At 40.0% G+C, this 17,969-nt stretch overlaps 1 protein-coding gene across 4 annotated transcripts in view; it reads right to left on the minus strand.

Annotated features, from left to right (window-relative positions):
* The window catches only part of LOC140463093 (microtubule cross-linking factor 2-like), a 121,816-nt gene extending 104,565 nt beyond the window's left edge, over positions 1–17,251 (minus strand). For 2 of the 4 annotated variants that reach the window (XM_072556806.1, XM_072556808.1), the window contains exons 1-2: positions 15,917–17,247; positions 8,533–8,757 (exon numbers count right to left, since the gene is read on the minus strand). In XM_072556806.1, the coding sequence (XP_072412907.1) occupies positions 8,533–8,757; positions 15,917–16,576 (885 nt within the window). In that variant the 5' untranslated portion in view covers positions 16,577–17,247. Of the gene's footprint in view, positions 1–8,532; positions 8,758–15,916 lie in introns of all 4 variants that reach the window. The other 2 variants (XM_072556807.1, XM_072556805.1) reach the window with 2 other exon arrangements.
* Positions 17,252–17,969: the final 718 nt, after the last annotated feature.

The raw sequence follows: 17,969 nt of genomic DNA on the forward strand, positions 1-17,969 counted from the left end.
TGTCCGATCTTTCGGTGGGAGAGCATTTCAATGACAGTGAACCCTTACCACAGCCATGGATAAAGATAGGAATAGACAGAATGGGAAGGTATTTAATTGGGGCAAGGGAAATGATACTGCTATTAGACAGGAGCTGTGGAATATAAATCGGGAACAATTGTTTGACGGGAAATGCACAACAGAAGTAAGAAGGCTATTTAAGGAGCACTTGTTGCGAGTTTTGGATAACTTTGTCCCACTGAGTCAGGCAAGGAATAATAAGGTGAAGGAGCCTTGGACGACAAGAGAAGAGGAGCTTCTCATCAAGAAGAAGCAGAAAGCTTACTTCAGGTTGAGGAAGCAAGGATGTGACACAGCTTTAGAAAATTACAGGGTAGCTAGGAAAGAACTCAAAAATGGACTGAGGAGACCTAGGAGGGGGCACAAAAAAGCCTTGGCAGGAAGGATTAGGGAAAACCCAAAGGCATTCTACACTTACGTGAGGAGTAAGAGAATGATCAGAGAGAGGGTAGGGCCGATCAGGGATAGCGAAGGGAACTTGTGTCTGGAGTCTGAAGAGGTAGGGGAGGTCCTAATTGAGCTTTTTGCTTCAATATTCACTAGACAGGGGAACCTGGTTGATTGTGAGAACACAGTGGACCAAGTTAATAGGCTTCAACAGGTTGAAATTAAGAAAGTGGGCGGCACGGTGGCACAGTGGTTAGCACTGCTGCCTCACAGTGCCAGAGACCCGGGTTCAATTCCCGCCTCAGGCGACTCTCTGTGTGGAGTTTGCACATTCTCCCCGTGTCTGCGTGGGTTTCCTCTGGGTGCTCCGGTTTCCTCCCACACTCCAAAGATATGCAGGTCAGGTGAATTGGCCATGCTAAATTGCCTGTAGTGTTAGGTAAGGGGTAGATGTAGGGGTATGGGTGGGTTGCGCTTCGGCGGGGCGGTGTGGACTTGTTGGGCCGAAGGGCCTGTTTCCACACTGTAAGTAATCTAATCTAATCTAAAGTGGATGTACCAGAAAATCTGGGAAGCATCAAGATTGATAAGTCCCAAGGGCCAGACCAGATATAGTGAAATCCCTAGGAATTACAGACCATACAGTCCTACATCTGTGGTAAGCAAGGTACTGGAAAGGATTCTGAGAGATACGATTTATGACTATTTGGAAAAACATAGTTTGATTAAAGATAGTCAGTTTGGTTTTGAGTCAGGCAGGTCATGCCTCACAAGCCTTATTGAGTTCTTTCAGCATGTGACGAGACAAGTTGACGAAGGTCAAACAACGGATGAGATACATATGGATTTCAGTAAGGCATTGGATAAGGTTCCCCACAGTCGGTTCATTCAGAAAGTTAGGAGGTATGGGATGCAGAGAAATTTGACTGTCTGGATGCAGAATTGGCTGGCCAAAACAAGACAGCAAGTGGTAGTGGATGGACAGCATTCAGCCTGGAGGGATAGGTTCTTGGGCCTCTGCTCTTTGTAGTTTTTATAAATGACTTGGATGGAGAAGTGGAAGGGTGGGTTAGTAAGTTTGCCGACGACACAAATTATTAGTGGTGTTGTAGATAGTGTCAACGGCTGTTGCAGGCCACAAGACATTGCCAGGATGCATAGCTGGGCTGAGAAGTGACAGGTGGAGTTCAACGTGGATGAATGTAAAGTGACTAATTTTGGAAGGTTGAATTTGAATGCTGAATACAGGGTTAAAGACAGGATTCTAGGCAGTGTGGAGGAACAGCAGGATCTTGGGGTCCACGTACACAGATCCTTCAAAGTTGCCACCCAAGGTGATAGGGTTGTTAAGGCGGTATTTAGTGTTTTGACTTTCATTAACGGGGGGGTTGGGTTTAAGAGCCGTGAGGTTTTGCTGCAGCTCTATAAAACCAAGGTTAGACCACATTTGAAATATTGTGTCCAGTTCTGGTTACCTCATTATAGGAAGTATTGAAGAGTTAATTTGCTGTGCTGACCTGCAAGAAATTGAATGCCCTGGGGGCTAGAGTGTAAGAAATTTACATTATCATCTCCCATTATTCAGAGCCATTTACAAGGCCATTTTCTTGCCATTCAGAGGCATTTACATTGTCATTATCTCCTATTCAGAAATTAATAAGAACATTATAGTTGGAAATCTGATGACGCCCTGTAGTTAAGAAATGATTCACAACAGATTTGACCATTAAGAGACGATTTACATTACATTGTTTCTGTACACGATGTGGTCAATGCATTCTGTCTTGAGTGACCATGTGACTGTGGGGGAGTGACTGGGGGTTGTCTTGCGGGCATTACTGACTGAGATGTAAAGGCTTTGTATAAAGGAAGGACGGTTTCCTTTGTTCAGCTTTACATAACTCCACAAACCCTGCGAGATGTGTGTTAATAGTTCCTCCAGAAAGTTTGTACTGTACTGTGCTTACAAAAGTTTGGTTGTTCACAGAAGTTGGCATGTTGCAGTTGCATCAAGTGTGTAAGAATCTCAGGAAAAAAAACTTAACAGAAGGATGTAGATGCTTTAGAGTATGGTAAATATGAATATATAACCACAGAGTAATAGATATTGGGATGTTACGCAAGCCTAAGGTCTGGGTTGTGTGCTTGAGTCAGCCTTGCGTGACTGCAGCCTGTCAGGTGACAAAAAGGTGAAGAAAGATGACCACAGCACAATGTGGTGGTCTGCAGCAATCCAGAAGACAATTGTGGCAGAGTCTGATTGGTTAAGGAGATATAATGTAGGCTGGGTAAATTGGTTATATTAGTAAGAGGGATATGGCGTGGCTTTTAGAACAGCATAACATTTGAGTACACTTGCTGTTTGCAGACTTTCAGGGTTGTCTGCTCTGATGGCCACAGCTTTTGTTTGCAAGTAAAGGCTTATCATTTTGAGGAAATCTCTGCATCTCCTGGTCATTCCTAAAAGATACTATCTACCACAACAAGAGTAGGTGCAGAGAAGATTTGCCAGGATGCTGCCTGGATTGGAGGTCTTGTCAGATGAAGAGAGATTAAGTGAGCTATGGCTTTTCACATTGGACAGAAGAAGGAAGAGAAGTGACTTGATAGACATGTACAAGGTAATGAGAGGCATAAATAGAGCAGATAGCCAGAGACTTTTCCCCGGGACAGAAATGGCTGGCACGAGGGATCATAATTTTAAGGTGATTGGTGGAAGGTTTTGGGAAGATGTCAAAGGTAGGTTCTTTAAGCAGAGAGTGGTGGGTGCGTGGAATGCCCTGCCAGTGGTGGTAGCAGGATCAGAGACATTAGGGTGATTTAAGCGACTGCTGAGCAAGCACATGGATGGCAATAAATTGAGGGTTGTGTAGATTAGGTTGATCTTAGATTAAGATAAAAGATTGGCACAACATTATGGGCCAAAGGGCCAGTGCTGTGCTGTACTGTTCTATGCTCTATAATGTTCATCACTCAAGGGATTGACAGTCTATGGAATTCTCCAACACAAAAGATAGTGGAAGTCTGTCCTGAGCTGTCCTGAAGTCATGAAATGTTAACTGTTTCTCTCTCAGCAGATGATGCCAGCCCTGGTATATTTCTCTAGCATTTTCTGTTTTTATTTTAACATTTCTAGGTGCTGCACCAAGGCAAAAACTTGTGATTTGATCTCATTAATATTTGTCATATCCAGTTTTGTTCTCAACTTAATTTCAGGTGATGATTAATAAAAGATCATCCAGTTCATACCATAGTTGAGTTAGAGTTTTTGTTAATGGAAGTTTAAACTTCAGACGATGGATGAACTTAGCTACCACAGGTCTGTGCAGAGTTGGCCTAACTGGAAAAAAACTTCCTCTGACCAATCATAAAATAATGCAGCATATTGTCCGAAGCAATCAACAGCCTAATAATGACTAATGACATATTAATTCAAATTGAAATAAATCTTGCAGTGAAAAAAAGGTGTTCCTATCATCATGCAGAAAATCACAATAACTCAATGAAACAACATGTAAATTTCTGGTGTGAAATTGGTAAGTTCTGAAATAAATCATGTCCAATATACAAATAACTGTGTTCGCCAAACACTGCAAAAATAGATAATAAGTTTTACATCTTCTGTGTCGCATTGTGCTTTCAGATCTTGGTTATTATTTCATTGGTATTATTGATTGGCTGGTACACTATTCTCCACAAACACAATCTCACTTGAACTCCATCTGCTAGCCTGAAACTTTCCAAAATAATAAACCAAAATGTATGGTTGAATACCTTGACAAAGAAATAATGAGCCAGGCTGGACAGCCAGTGTCGAGCATCAAACTCAAACTCAATAGGAGTGGCTCCCAATTACACCTGCAAACTCATGATTACCTTCAAACTGGGTGACATTGTGCGTTAGAAAGCTGACACTTCAAACACATTAAAATCATGACAATTGCAGGTTAGGTTGTTATATAAAGAGGATCAAAGCTGCTATATCATAAATTCTCTCCCAAAACATTTCGTATTAATAACAAAATTGCAGTTTCCAAAAATGAAAAAAAATCTTTTTTCCAAGTTCTAATAATATGCATGAGAACATTTAAAACATCATTCCTGGCCTCAAACTACTTTGCACTTTATTTACACTCCACTATAGCACACAGGAGTTATGCTTAAATTTGAATGGCACACAGATTTCCTCTACTGATTTAAATACCATAGATTGGAGATTCATGGCATATTTGTCCAATAAATATTTTACAAAGAAATAGTAATATTTAGTTTCATATTCTGCAAGCTTGACTGTTTCATCCAGAAGTTTCTGCAAATGATCAGACTGTACTAAAAATTGTAATTTCTTGTTAAACTGATTTAATCTTTATTTTGTAATATATATGGTTACCCTGTATAATTGCTTGTGTTTCTAAAAATATTGCTTTAAGTCTGTATAACTGGTTCCAATACTACTGTAATAACTGCTTTTCCAAGAGACTCAGGATAAATGATTGGCATCCAATGTGATCTCCAGTATAAAGAGAAATAACCATTAACTCAGCAAACAATTCTACTGGTGATATAGATAATGGCACAGTTAAGAGTTCACAGGAATCATTCCCTACTAATGAAAACTGGCATTTTGCTATAAGCACAAAACAAACATTGAGAGAACCTTCCAAAGTTTCTACAAGCAACAACTCATAATTGCCGAGTGCAGTAATCGGGATTTAATATGACTCAGAGTTCTCAGGGGTGTGAGTTTGCTGTACAAACATGCCCATCGTTAGATGCTAATTCATGGCTCTGAGGCAATAAAAGGGTGTTAGTTGTCAGAAACCAATCTTGGGTTGCTGTATTTACATTATTAAGATTTTCACACTTTAAGCAGTCAAATTTGCTTCATTTCAGCAACAGCTTAATATTTTGTGTTATTTATCAATGACATTCCTGTCACTATAAAGCAGAGTGATTTTCTGACTTATAGTGCCACAGAGATGTACAGAATGAAACAGACCCTTTGGTCCAACTCGTCCATGCCGATCAACTATCCTAATTTAATCTAGTCCCATTTGCCAGGACTTGGCCCATATCCCTCTAAAACCTTCCTATTCATATACCCATCCAGATACCTTTTAAATGTTGTAATTGTACCAGCATTCACACTTCCTCTGGCAGCTCATTCCATACATGCAGCACCCTTTGCGTGAAAAAGTTGCCGCTTAGGTCCCTTCCAAATCTTTCCCCTCCCACCCTAAACCTATGCCCTCTAGTTCTGGACTCCCCCAGCCCAGAGAAAAGACCTTGTTTATTTACCCTATCCATGCACTTCATGATTTTAAATACCTCTTTAAAGGTCACCCCTCAGCCTCTGATGGTCCAGGGAAAACAGCTCCAGCCTATTCAGCCTCTCCCTATAGCTTAAACCCTCCAACCTTGGCAACATGCCTGTAAATCTTTTCTGAAACCTTTCAAGTTTCACAACATCCTTGCTATAGGAGGGAGACCAAAAGGAACATCTTGGAACTTCATTAATTCTAATAACGTTTGTTGGTAACAGATGAATTGATGACAAAAACTTCCTAAGGACTAAAAGTTAGGATTTTTCCCTGAGTAAACCTTATTCCCTTTACCAAGGAAGCCAGGACTGCGCAAGGGGAAATACTTTGAAATGCATTTAAATAACTAACACACATAAACCTCCACACATGTTTCGTTTGTGTCTGACACTTTTCAATGCAAAACACTAAACTTATTTTTACCCCAATTATCTAACCTAAACTCAACATTTCCCAGTAAGTGGGAAATAAACAAAAAAAAAGGAATCAGGTTAATTGAATAACATACATTTGGAAAACATTTGGAGCAGTGAGGATAATGGAATGCCTGGCTGATACAACAAAAATTATTTTTATGATGATATGAACAGTGACACATAAAATTGGCATTAAGCATCCTTGATAACTATCTCCTAAAGAGCTGCTACCTACATCATATAGATTAACACATACAAGTTAAAATTAAAGCTGGTATTACTAAACAAATAGATCAGGACAAATGTCTAATTTTCAAATGATTTTTGACTCTTGAAATCCCATCTCATTCTTTGGGACATATACATACAAACAGGAAACATTAGATACACCAGCAAAGTAACAAAATTTAGACCATTAAACTTTTTTTAGTAATAAAGTTAAATGACCATATAATTTCATACTTGAGGTCAAATATTCAGTTGTAATCTAAAGCATCAAATATTTTTAAAATAAACAATTGGCTAGTAACCAACAGAATAAGATTAGTGACTTAAGTGAGGAATATTTACATATATTAGTTTTACACTTAAAAATGAATACCCGCAAACTTCCTGTATTCATTGTTGCATTTTTAAGATAGATCAACCCACCTCCAGGCAGTGGGGCAGGTCTGAACTAAGAGGCCAAAGAATCAATATTATTCGGTCCTCAGGCCTTAGAAAAAAATTTAAGTGTTAACAGCATCATTTGCGCTTTGAGCCTGCTCTGCTATTTAACAAGCTAATCCTCTACCTCAACTGCACATTTCCACACTATTCTCATATCCCTTAATACCCAAAGACCTTGTGTTTTGAACATAGTCACCAACTGATCATCCACAACTTGCTCGGGGTAAAAAGAATTCCCAAGCTTCAGAACACTTTGACTGAAGAAATTTCTCCTGTTCTTAGTCCTAAATGGCTGATCCATTATTCTGAGACTATGACTCTGTACTCTGGGTTCCTCAGCAACTGGGGATATTTTCTCAATACCTACTTTGACAAGTTGCTTAAGAATTTTATATGTTCCAATGAGATCATCTCTTACTCTTAAACTGAGGTATATAGGCCTAGTCTCTCCTTATGCATTTACTGAATACATCGTGCATAATGGGGAACAATAAAAGATAATAGGTTGCATAATAAATGGAAGTGATAAAAGATTTAGGCTCCTAGCCAACGGTTTATCTCAAAAGTATTTTACGCTTTAGATTGTAACATGATATTTGACCTCAAGTATGAAAAAAAATTGTAATTAATCTTGTTACTGACAATGTTTAAATGGTCTAAAGCTTGTCAACGTAATTGTATTTTTGATTTTTGCACATATATGCCCCAATAAATGGGAACGGGATTTGAAGAGTCAAAAGAGACATTTCAATATTGGATATGGAGGGAATGGTGCACAAAAATTATAAATTTTTGCCTCACTGGTAAATCCAAGGAGTGAGAGTGCATATGTAGAGGAATTAGAGCAATCTCCTAGAAGGCAGCATTATAAGTTTAAATAACAGAACTGAAATATTGAATAGACCGGTGGTCACTGTCTTCAAAACTGTCCACAATTTATTTAAAAATTAAGGTTGGGTTTAAGAACTTTTGGGGCTTATTTTACTTATTTCATGTTATAAAGATTTACTAACGCCGTAGAGATCACCATTAGTAGAAGTGCTGCAGAATAATTATGATGCTGATTTTGCTTTTTAATTTTAATTCATTCCAAAAATTGGGTTTTCAGCTAATTGGTTTCCAATAGAAAAGGTAGGAAGTCACATGACACCAGGTTATAGTCCAGTAGCTTTATTTGGAAGTGCAAGCTTTCAGTGGTTACTTGACAAAGGAGCCATGCTCCAAAAGCTCGTACTACCAAATAAACCTATTATTAGACTATAACCTCGGTGTTGTGTGATTTTTAACTTTGTCCACCCTAGTCCAAAACGGGCACCTCTGCATCATTGCTCCAATAGTAAAGTAAACTTAACAGCTGCTTGAAAAAAGAAAATGTATTCTCATTGAGTTAATCATATCAACGTTGTTGTACAGAGTCCTGGGACACTTTATTGCTGAATGTGAATGATGACGTTTGCAAGCATTCCTGTGAACTTATTCATGACAATGCAACTTCCTGACAAAACACATCTAATCACCCTTTAAGCAATAAACATTGGCTGAGAAGACTTTACATCGAAGGATTCCTACACAGTAAGATATGTCATTTAAGAAATGCAAATTAAACTTTGTACCATACCAGTCCCTTTAATGTATTCCAAGAATATTCTGAAAACAATGTTTAAAGAATACACATATACCTTCACATCTTGCTCCAAACTCCGGATTAGTTCTCCGTCAACTTGGCCTGTCTGAGCTACTCGGAGGCTTCGTCGTTCAGTCTTTCGCAGCCGATATTGAAGGATCCGGCAAGTTTTGTTTGCCCTGTCTAGCTCTTGACGAAGTTCCTGGAGCTGGTAAACATCTTCTTCTAAATAGATATCTCTCATTTCTAGCATTTCAGCTCGAAGCTCCTCAATTTCATCCTAAAATCAAGAAACATTAAGAGTATTTCATTTTTATTTTGGATCAGTCATTTAATGCAGCAGGATAGAAAATGAAAAGCAGTAAATAAATTCCTACTGTCCTCATAACAATACGTGTAAATGAATTCTATGCAGCAAATCTGTTGAGTTTCATTGTTCTAGCAAGGTATAGTCCGTACTCCTGAAGAATGAAATTTAAAAGCTTACAGATAAACCATTCAGTTCTTTTGGGAATGAAACTGAAGCAGCCAAAAAATAAATGCACTAGCATAGAACCCCTACAATATGGAAGTAGGCCATTCGGCCTATTGAGTTCATGCCAACTCCCCCAGGACCACCCCTTGCCCGATCCCTGTAACCCTACATTTTACCATGATAAACCCACCTAACCTACACATCCCTGGACATTTACCATGGCCAAACCACCTAACCCGCATCCTGTGGGAGGAGGCTGGAGTAAGCAGAGGAAACCCACGCAAACACAGGGAGCAAGTGCAAACACCAGACTGTCACCAGAGACTAGAATCGTACCCGGTCCCTAACGGTGTGAGGCAGCAGTGCTAACCATTAAGCCACCATGCCTCCCCATTAAATAACCAGTTATTAGTGCTTAAAACTGAATCGAATGGCACAGATATAAAGGAAGACCTTAATGCTTTCAAAATGAACTGCAGTATTTCTAAATATTATTTTAAGTGTGGGATTTAATAAAATTTTACATGTTGAAATGCAAAACAATAACTTCAGAATGCAAGGTCCCCACAATCACTTGTATGTTTCAGCTGTGAGAAAGATGGATCAGGCATTTTTGAAATAGAATTATAAGGAAGGATGAATTGTATCAGCTTTCTCCCTGGTTATTTAAATTTTAGACAAATATATACATTGCCAAAATAATACAAGCAGATAATCTGTATTGAATGGGAGCTAATGCTACTAATCTTAGAAAGGACAAACTGAAAATCTACCATTCCAAAAGTACAACAAAGCATGATTCTTCACATTTGCAAACAGGACAGAAACTACTAATGCACTTGACAGTTTTCTCTGTGTTACATGAAATGAGGAATAATAATGGTAACCAGTTTTAATAAAGCAGGTTAATTTCTGTGATAGATTGAAGCTGCCTGAATTTCAATTAGATGATTGTACAAGGTATGCCTTTTATGAAATATTATTAATGCACTGATTAACATCATGCAAATATGCACCATGGCCCACTGAGAAGCATGTCTACATAAGAATGGACGTCACTACCTCCTGTGATTTTCCCAGCTGTAGTCAAAGCAATTCAGTATGCTTTTTTGCATAGTAAAAAAAATTGCAAATGAACATTTTTCAGAATATATTTTAAAAATACAAGGAACAATGTATTATTTACAAACTAAATCAGTCATTATATCAAAAGATGGACGTACAATCTAATCATGGTTGCAACACAAGTGTAATTGTGAGTTCTACTATTTTTGAAGTGAATTTTGAAGAGAACAGTAATATGCTTTGCATTGAATTCCTCTGTATGACATGAATTCAGTGTTACCCATGATGCGAACAGTTCTGAACAGCAGATTTTCCAGCTGCTTCATGATGCCAGCTGTTCATACATTTAAGCTTTTTGTTGGAGGAGATAGGATATAAATGACCACAGGGAAGGATCAAATGGCTAGGTTACATCACTTCCTGTTGGTGCAAGGTGGGATTTCAGTGACAAGCATGGGGTTAATTGATGAGAGCTGTTTCACACTAAGCTGGAAGCTTGGCAAAAGACAGATTTCAGGTGATTAGTAGGTGAAGACTGCATTTATGATTTAGCCTGCATTTTTAGATAACTTAAGCAATTATACACAAACTGTTGGTGGATGCTCAAATTAAATTCCAGTTTTGACTTTAAAAATATCTACCGCACAAACAGCCTTTAAAATAGAGAGTTGCATTTCTATTTGCATCATTTAATGTAGTACATTGAATAAGCTTTTCATCTTGCAATTTTTGTTGTTGTCAGGATGTAAACTGCATTTATTACTCATCCCTAATTCCCCTGAGGTGGTGGTAGCAGGCTTGCTCCTTGACCATTGAAGTCCTTGTAGTATTGGAACTCCTGCAATGATGTACAACTCACCCTGACAATGAATGAACAACAGCACATACTTAAATTAGGATATTGAGAGACTTGGGCACAATGAGGCAATTTGCTGCAAGTGCAAGGTGACAAAATTGCAGTGAGGGCAACTGCAATGGTCCTTTGTACAAAAACGAAAAAAGTGCATTCCCTTAACCAATGAGATTTAGTGTTTTGAGAGGAACAAAAAAAAAGGAATGACTGATACAGGGTGAATTCAATGTTAACACAAGCACAGAAAGAGAAATACAGAGAAGGAAAGGAAGGTTGGCAAAGGATGACAGAGGGAAAGTAAGGATTATTTTGTCACTTCAAAAAATCTGAAACAATTCATAACTCAAAAGCAGGAAGTGCTAGTTTTGTGACATTAATAATTGAGCATGCAAATCAATCAACCAACTGTGATGATTTGCAACCCATGGGGCAGCTTTTCCTCTTGCAGGTCACTGGAAAATTTGCACATTAATAACACATGTTGGTCAGACGCCATTACTGTTTCAGTAAAACCTGGCTCAATGTGACTTAGCCCAATGGATGGAAAATTTAGCCCACGTAATATGTTGCCATAGTTTGGATTATAACAAAGTTTTGGTTTAGGATTTAGCTAAGAATGCCAAAAATAGGCCAAAACAACAAATAAAAAATATGAACACAATAGAATGGAGCAGCCCAAACATCATCTGCCTCAGGACTATAAAACAATTCAAGACCATTGAGTACTAACTTTGGGATCAGGAGCTAAATTCCTACTGATATCATACACAACTTTAAATTTTCCCCAACTCCTACACTAAAATAGATGGACTGATCTCTGTCTGAAATTCAATACTGACGTTAATCATGTCACATAACTATCAGAATTTTAGCTCTACTATACAGAAATATAGATAATTTCTGAACAAAATACTTTCAAGTGCAATACAGAAATAAAATGCAAATGCTTCAAATTTCATGCAGTAAGCTTTAAGGGATTTACAAACATTTTACAATGCATTAAAAGTGTTTAACTGGCAAGCTCAAATTTGCTTCTGTGTAACTTAAATTTAAATTTAAACAGATGCCTTATTTTTGCATACTTGCAAAGAAACAGCATATTTTTCTGTCCTACTTTACCATGAATATACTTCACCACACTGCTGAAGAGGTAAGGCAGCTCTTATGAAAAATAATTTACCTGATTAAAAATTTAAAGCTAATATTTAAGAATATAGGATGAAATAATGGATCATCGGACAGAGAAAACTTGTTAGCTTTGATGAAGCTGATTGCTACAAAGAGGCTAAGTTCTGTAAATATAAATCACATTTTGAGGCTGTACTTTTCTTTATCGCACTAAAGCTCTGCCAATACCATCCTGAAGTCACCAATCTCTCTCCCTTGGGAAACTGACAGCAATTGTATAGGCTCAGCTGAGATCAACTAATTGAACATATGAGAGACTAAAAAGATTGAAGTTAGGATGTTCTTGTCCACATGACTCACAGAAGCTGATTATGCTGGATATCCTCCAGTTTCTTTCAGCAGAATTAACTTTTGTTTCAAGCAATATCGTTTCTTAAATTTACATTTCGCTGTGTGATATCAATACAAAGATATTCATGAATTTTATTAAGATGGAATTGTATGTCATCCCTGTCATTGTCACTGATGCTACTTAGAACCATTTCAATGCCACAGCTGTGGGTTTCTGAATACTGCCCATGTTGATCCATCATGCTGATGTTTTGTTTCCATAACAGCAGTTAATATTAACATTTAAAGTCATGGAGATTCTGTCTTCACTGGAAGGTGTGCACCATGAAGTAATTCATACTGATTTCTTATTTATTTTAAGTGATACAGTTACCAACCTTTAGTGCTTTTATTTTAAAGTTATTTTCAATATTTAAGTCTCAACTTTGACACTTTGAATCAAAGGAGATTACACAGATTATCTTGGTAAACAATAGCTAAATTATGCACTTAAGAAAAGAGGCTGTGCACCATTGAATACTTTTTCAGCATGGAACATATATTCAGGGAAGGATTTATTTCATAATAGTCATAGAGTCAAAGAGATGTACAGCACAGAAACAGACCCTTCGGTCCAACCCATTATTGCCGACCAGATATCCTAACCTGATTTGGTCCCAATTGCCAGCACTTGGCCCATATCCATCTAAACCCTTCCTACTCATATACCCATCCAGATGTATTTTAAATGTTGTAATTGTACCAGCCTCCACTACTTCCTCTGACAGTTCATTCCATACAGTCATCACCCTCTGCATGAAAAAGTTGCCCCTTAGGTTTAGGATGAGAAGGGAAAGATTTAAAAGGGACTCACACAAACCAGAGAAAAGGCCTTGTCTATTTATCCTATTAATGCCCCTCATGATTTTATAAACCTCTGTGAGATCATCCCTCAGTCTCTGATGTTTTAAGGAAAACAGCTCCAGCGTATTCAGCCTCTCCAGGTGGCTCAAACCCTTCACCCCTCCAACATCCTTGTAAATCTTTTCTGAACCCTTTCAAGTTTCACAACATCCTTCCTATAGGAGGGAGACCAGAATTGCACACAATATTCCAAAAGTGGCCTAATCAATATCCTCTACTTACCCCAATTCCAACCTTCCAGCTCAGCACCTGTCCTACCTGCCAATCTCCTGTCCCACCTATCCACTCCACCTCCCCTCTGATCTATCACCTCCATCCCCACCCCCATTCACCTATTGTACTCTTTGCTACCTTCTCCCCAGCCCCACCCCCCCATTTATCTCTCCACCCTGGAGGCTTCCTGCCTCTATTCCTGATGAAGGGCTTTTGCCCAAAACGTCGATTTTCCTGCTCCTCGAATGCTGCCTGACCTGCTGTGCTTTTCCAGAACCACTCTGATCTAAACAATGTCCTCTACAGCCACAACATGACCTCCCAACTCCTGTACTCAATACTCTTACCAATGAAGGAAAGCATGCAAAACACCCACTTCACTATCCTATCTTACCCGAGATTCCACTTTTAAGGAACTATGAACCTGCACTCCAAGGTCTCTTTGTTCAGCAACACTCCCCAGGATCTTACTATTAAGTGTATAAATCCTGTCCTGATTTGCTTTTCCAAAATGCAGCACCTCACATTTATCTAAATTAAACTCCAACTGCTGCTCCTCAGCCCATAGGCCCATCTGATCAAGATCTAAGGAAGATATGTTGAATGTTTTTAAGTAAGCAATGCTGTTTAAAGAATATTGGATTTCTTCTTGCAAATTGTACAAAATGGTTCTTAAAAAAGACAACTATTATACAAAATGTGCCATCTCCTTAGATCCCTTTAATTATTAACTAAATAAAAACTATGCAACATTTGAAATATGGCAATGTCAACTTTCATTTAGTATAGTAAAAGGCTCCAACGTACTTCAGGAGCAGTATTAGACAATGTAACACCCAGCCACATGAGGAGATATTACAACAGATGGCAAAAGCTTAACCAAAAAGATAGAATTGAAGGAGTTCTTGAAATAGAGAGAGAGTGAGTAAGTAGGCAAAGTTGCTTTGGGAAAGAATTCAGAGTTTAGGGCCTGTAAAACAGATGGCACATTGTGATGATTGCATAAAGTAAATCTGCAATGCACAAGAGACCAGAATTAGAGGAGGAAAGAATTCCCTGAGGGTTTACAATGCTGGAGGAGGTTACAGGGGACAGGAACTATCATGAGGGATTCAAACTCAATTTCAGTAGTTGTTGTTGTACAAGGCATTGTTTAGGCTACTTTTTAGATTAGATTAGATTAGATTAGATTCCTTACAGTGTGGAAACAGGCCCTTCGGACCAACCAGTCCACACCGACCCTCCGAAGATTAACCCATTCCCTCTGACTAATGCACTTAACATTATGGGCAATTTAGCATGGACATCTTTGGACTGTGGGAGGAAACTGGAGTACCCAGAGGAAACCCACGCAGACACAGGGAGAATGTGCAAACACCACATAGACAGTCTCCCGAGACTGGAATCGAACCTGGGACCAGAGGAAGTGGTACAGTTACAAGGTTTGAAAGGCATCTGGATGTGTACATGAATAGGAAGTGTTCAGAGGATATGGGACAATGCTGGCAAATGGGACTAGATTAATTTAGTATATCTGGTGGGTATGGATGAATTGGCTTGAAGTGTCTGTTTCCATGCTGCATAACTCTGTGACTCTTTCACTGTAACAATGAATGGGACTTGGACAGAGTTTGCATACAAACAGCACTTTTGGATGGGCAATTTTATAGAGAATGAAAGATGGCGCAACAAACGAAGAGTTGTGACTGAGAAAAATAATTGCATAAATCAGGATTTCAGCAGACTCAACAAGAAGTATGAACAAAGTTTTACATGGCATGTACATCAATGGCAAACTAACAGAAATTTATCTCAGCCTACAGCACTTATATATACCCATTTCTCTTGGTTGCTACAAGAATCAAGAATGCTTATTCCTTCAAGAACAAATAAACTGTCTCAAAATACTGTGCCATTGATGGTATATTTATAGGAGTTGCACATTTTCTCTTCATCTCTCAGAAATCATAGCAGAATTAAAACAAACATCTACAAGAATCCAATACTATAACCAAGCTGTGGCATAACTCAAATCTGGACTCCATTTAAAAAAAATCGAATGCTTTGGCGAATGCTGTTGTTCATACCCTTGAAACACAAGGTGTGTTCCTATCCCCAGCCCTGTAAAGAAACCTTACAGTAATACTTTAGCAATTTACAGCTCATTCCGCTGTGTCCACAATGAATCTACTGATCAGTGTTAGGATGGAGGACAATCATGAGATTCTGGGTGCACCTCCACAGAATAGGGCTAAAAACTAAAATAAAACACACAGGGAAGGTCCACAAACACGACAGTGCTCCTGAGGCTAGATCATCCAGTTCACCCACAATAGGCCATTCTGTTCACTTCCCACCCATTTGAGGCACATCCACATTCAGAAACAAAAAGAGAGAGATGATCTGCCACAAAACAGTCTGCTCGAAATGATTAAGCCGGCCCTCGCCTACCTTCAGATAATCGTTTTCAGACCGAAGCTCCTCGATCTCTTTCAGGAATTCCTCCTGGATGCTGTCAACGAATTCTTCGCTAAAATCGGAAAAGGCCAGCGAGTTGCTGACATGAAGCCGGCTCCCCATCGACGGGGACTTGGCTCCGGACGCTCCGTCCGACTGTCCGCCGCTGGCCGAGGATCCGCCGTCCTCCTGGCCGGGGGGAGTGGAGCAGCCGTCCCGGTGCTCGCTGGCCCCGGGGGACAGGATGCCGGAGAGTTGCTCGGACGGGCAGTCGGAGAGCTCGGAGCTGCTGCTAGAGCTGCAGCTGGAGTCGGTGCCCGGGGCCGGAGCGGCAGCGCTGGCGAGCCGCTGAATCTTCTTCCTCTTGCCGCTGGCGCTGCCTTTCACCCCTCCGCCACCTCCTTTCTCCGGCTTCTTCACCGCCGCCGCTTTAGCCGCGGGCATTTTGCCCAGTTTGATGTCCTTGAGAGCCGGGCTGTGCCGGGAGAGGCGGCACTGGGAGATCCCCAGAGCCGGCTTGGAGCCCGGGTTACATTTGGATTTCGCCACCGACCAGCCCCGGATCGCTTTGGGTCTGGCCGGAGACGGCGCTCGGTGCAGCTTCTTCTTTTCGACTTGCTGCTGAATCTCCGGGGCTCTGCTCACCGCCTCCATCCCTCACCCATCCAAACCCCTCGGCAAACGGATTGTTTGTGAAAGGAACAAGGCACATAAGATGCACACACACAGCACTCCCTGCCTCCGCCACAACATTCATCCCATCGCCCCTCGATTCATTCAACAAGGCTTGAGCTGAACACCAAACAACAGACCGCCTTCGCTTTCCTTTCTTTCTCCAACTGTAAATATCTCAGAATCTCCGTGTTTTCACCAAAGCACACACTGACTGTTTAATGCGCCACTCTGCTCCTGGAAAACAGCATCATACACCGCCCAAAGCTCCTGATCCAGTGACGCACACTCCCCACTCGCAGCCAGCTTGCTCCCCTCCTCCCTCCCTTGCATCAGACGTCTTTCACTGGAATTGCTGCTAAGCCCAGGGACAACAGTGAATCACAGTGTGCTGGGTTCCATCATGCTCCCTGTTCATTCCACTCGATCCCCTTTTGCTTCTTCCCAGTTCAGACTATTAGCAAGACGACCCTACGCCGTCTTCTTTTCTCTTAAAGGCAGGTGTTGCAAAACTGAAAATGGAAGAGAAAACGAGCAGCAAAATAAAACCTGCTCCTCCAGAACCTTTGCACATTGTTGTGTTTGTTTCAATGCGCGTGCTGTGAATTCACAACTTTTTCTGCTTTTAGTTTCTCATTCAGAAATCAGTGACAAGAAGGATTAATTTTTACGATGAAATCAGAAGCACATCCTTATAACTCACAATGGATTTACTGCCCAGTTCCCTCCTCTGTCGAGGGAATTGTGACTCGTGGTGCATTATGGATCCTGAAGCAAAAACAGTTTGTCCTCTTGGCCATTTTTAATGTTTTTTTTGTTTTCAACTATGCAGCGACAATGTAAAGGGACCATTGTCACCCAATGAAAAAAATAAACTCACCAACATGTCAATGAATATTTTCCACAACAGGATAGGAACCATAGGCCACAAAGGACCAAAGACAAATTCTTTACGTGTAGCTCGAGGGTAGCTACTCCACAAATGTGGGGTAAGGTCAGAAGACAGTTCTCCATGAACTACTGCATCCAGTTCAGGGACTGAATGCACAACTACTTTTATGTTGTACCACGTAGAAATTTACCCAACTGACCAAACCAGATCACCACTTTCCGCCCGTTCACCCTTCCACAAAAGGCTAGTAGCGCCAATTTAGATAGCCAAGTCTAAATAAATATCAACAATACAAACAATATCTGGCTTTATTAATAAAGTATGGTATATTGATGGTCACACAAAGCTTCAAGCAAACCAGCAGGCACCTGGTGATCCTGTTACAAACTCAGTAAGGTATGTGGAGCCTTATTATGAAGCTGGTCTTTACAATAAATTTACAAATTTACTGGCTGAAAACTAAGTAATGTTGTAAAGAATCTA

This window comes from Chiloscyllium punctatum, chromosome 37 (assembly GCF_047496795.1).
Source record: "Chiloscyllium punctatum isolate Juve2018m chromosome 37, sChiPun1.3, whole genome shotgun sequence".
NCBI lineage: Eukaryota > Metazoa > Chordata > Chondrichthyes > Orectolobiformes > Hemiscylliidae > Chiloscyllium > Chiloscyllium punctatum.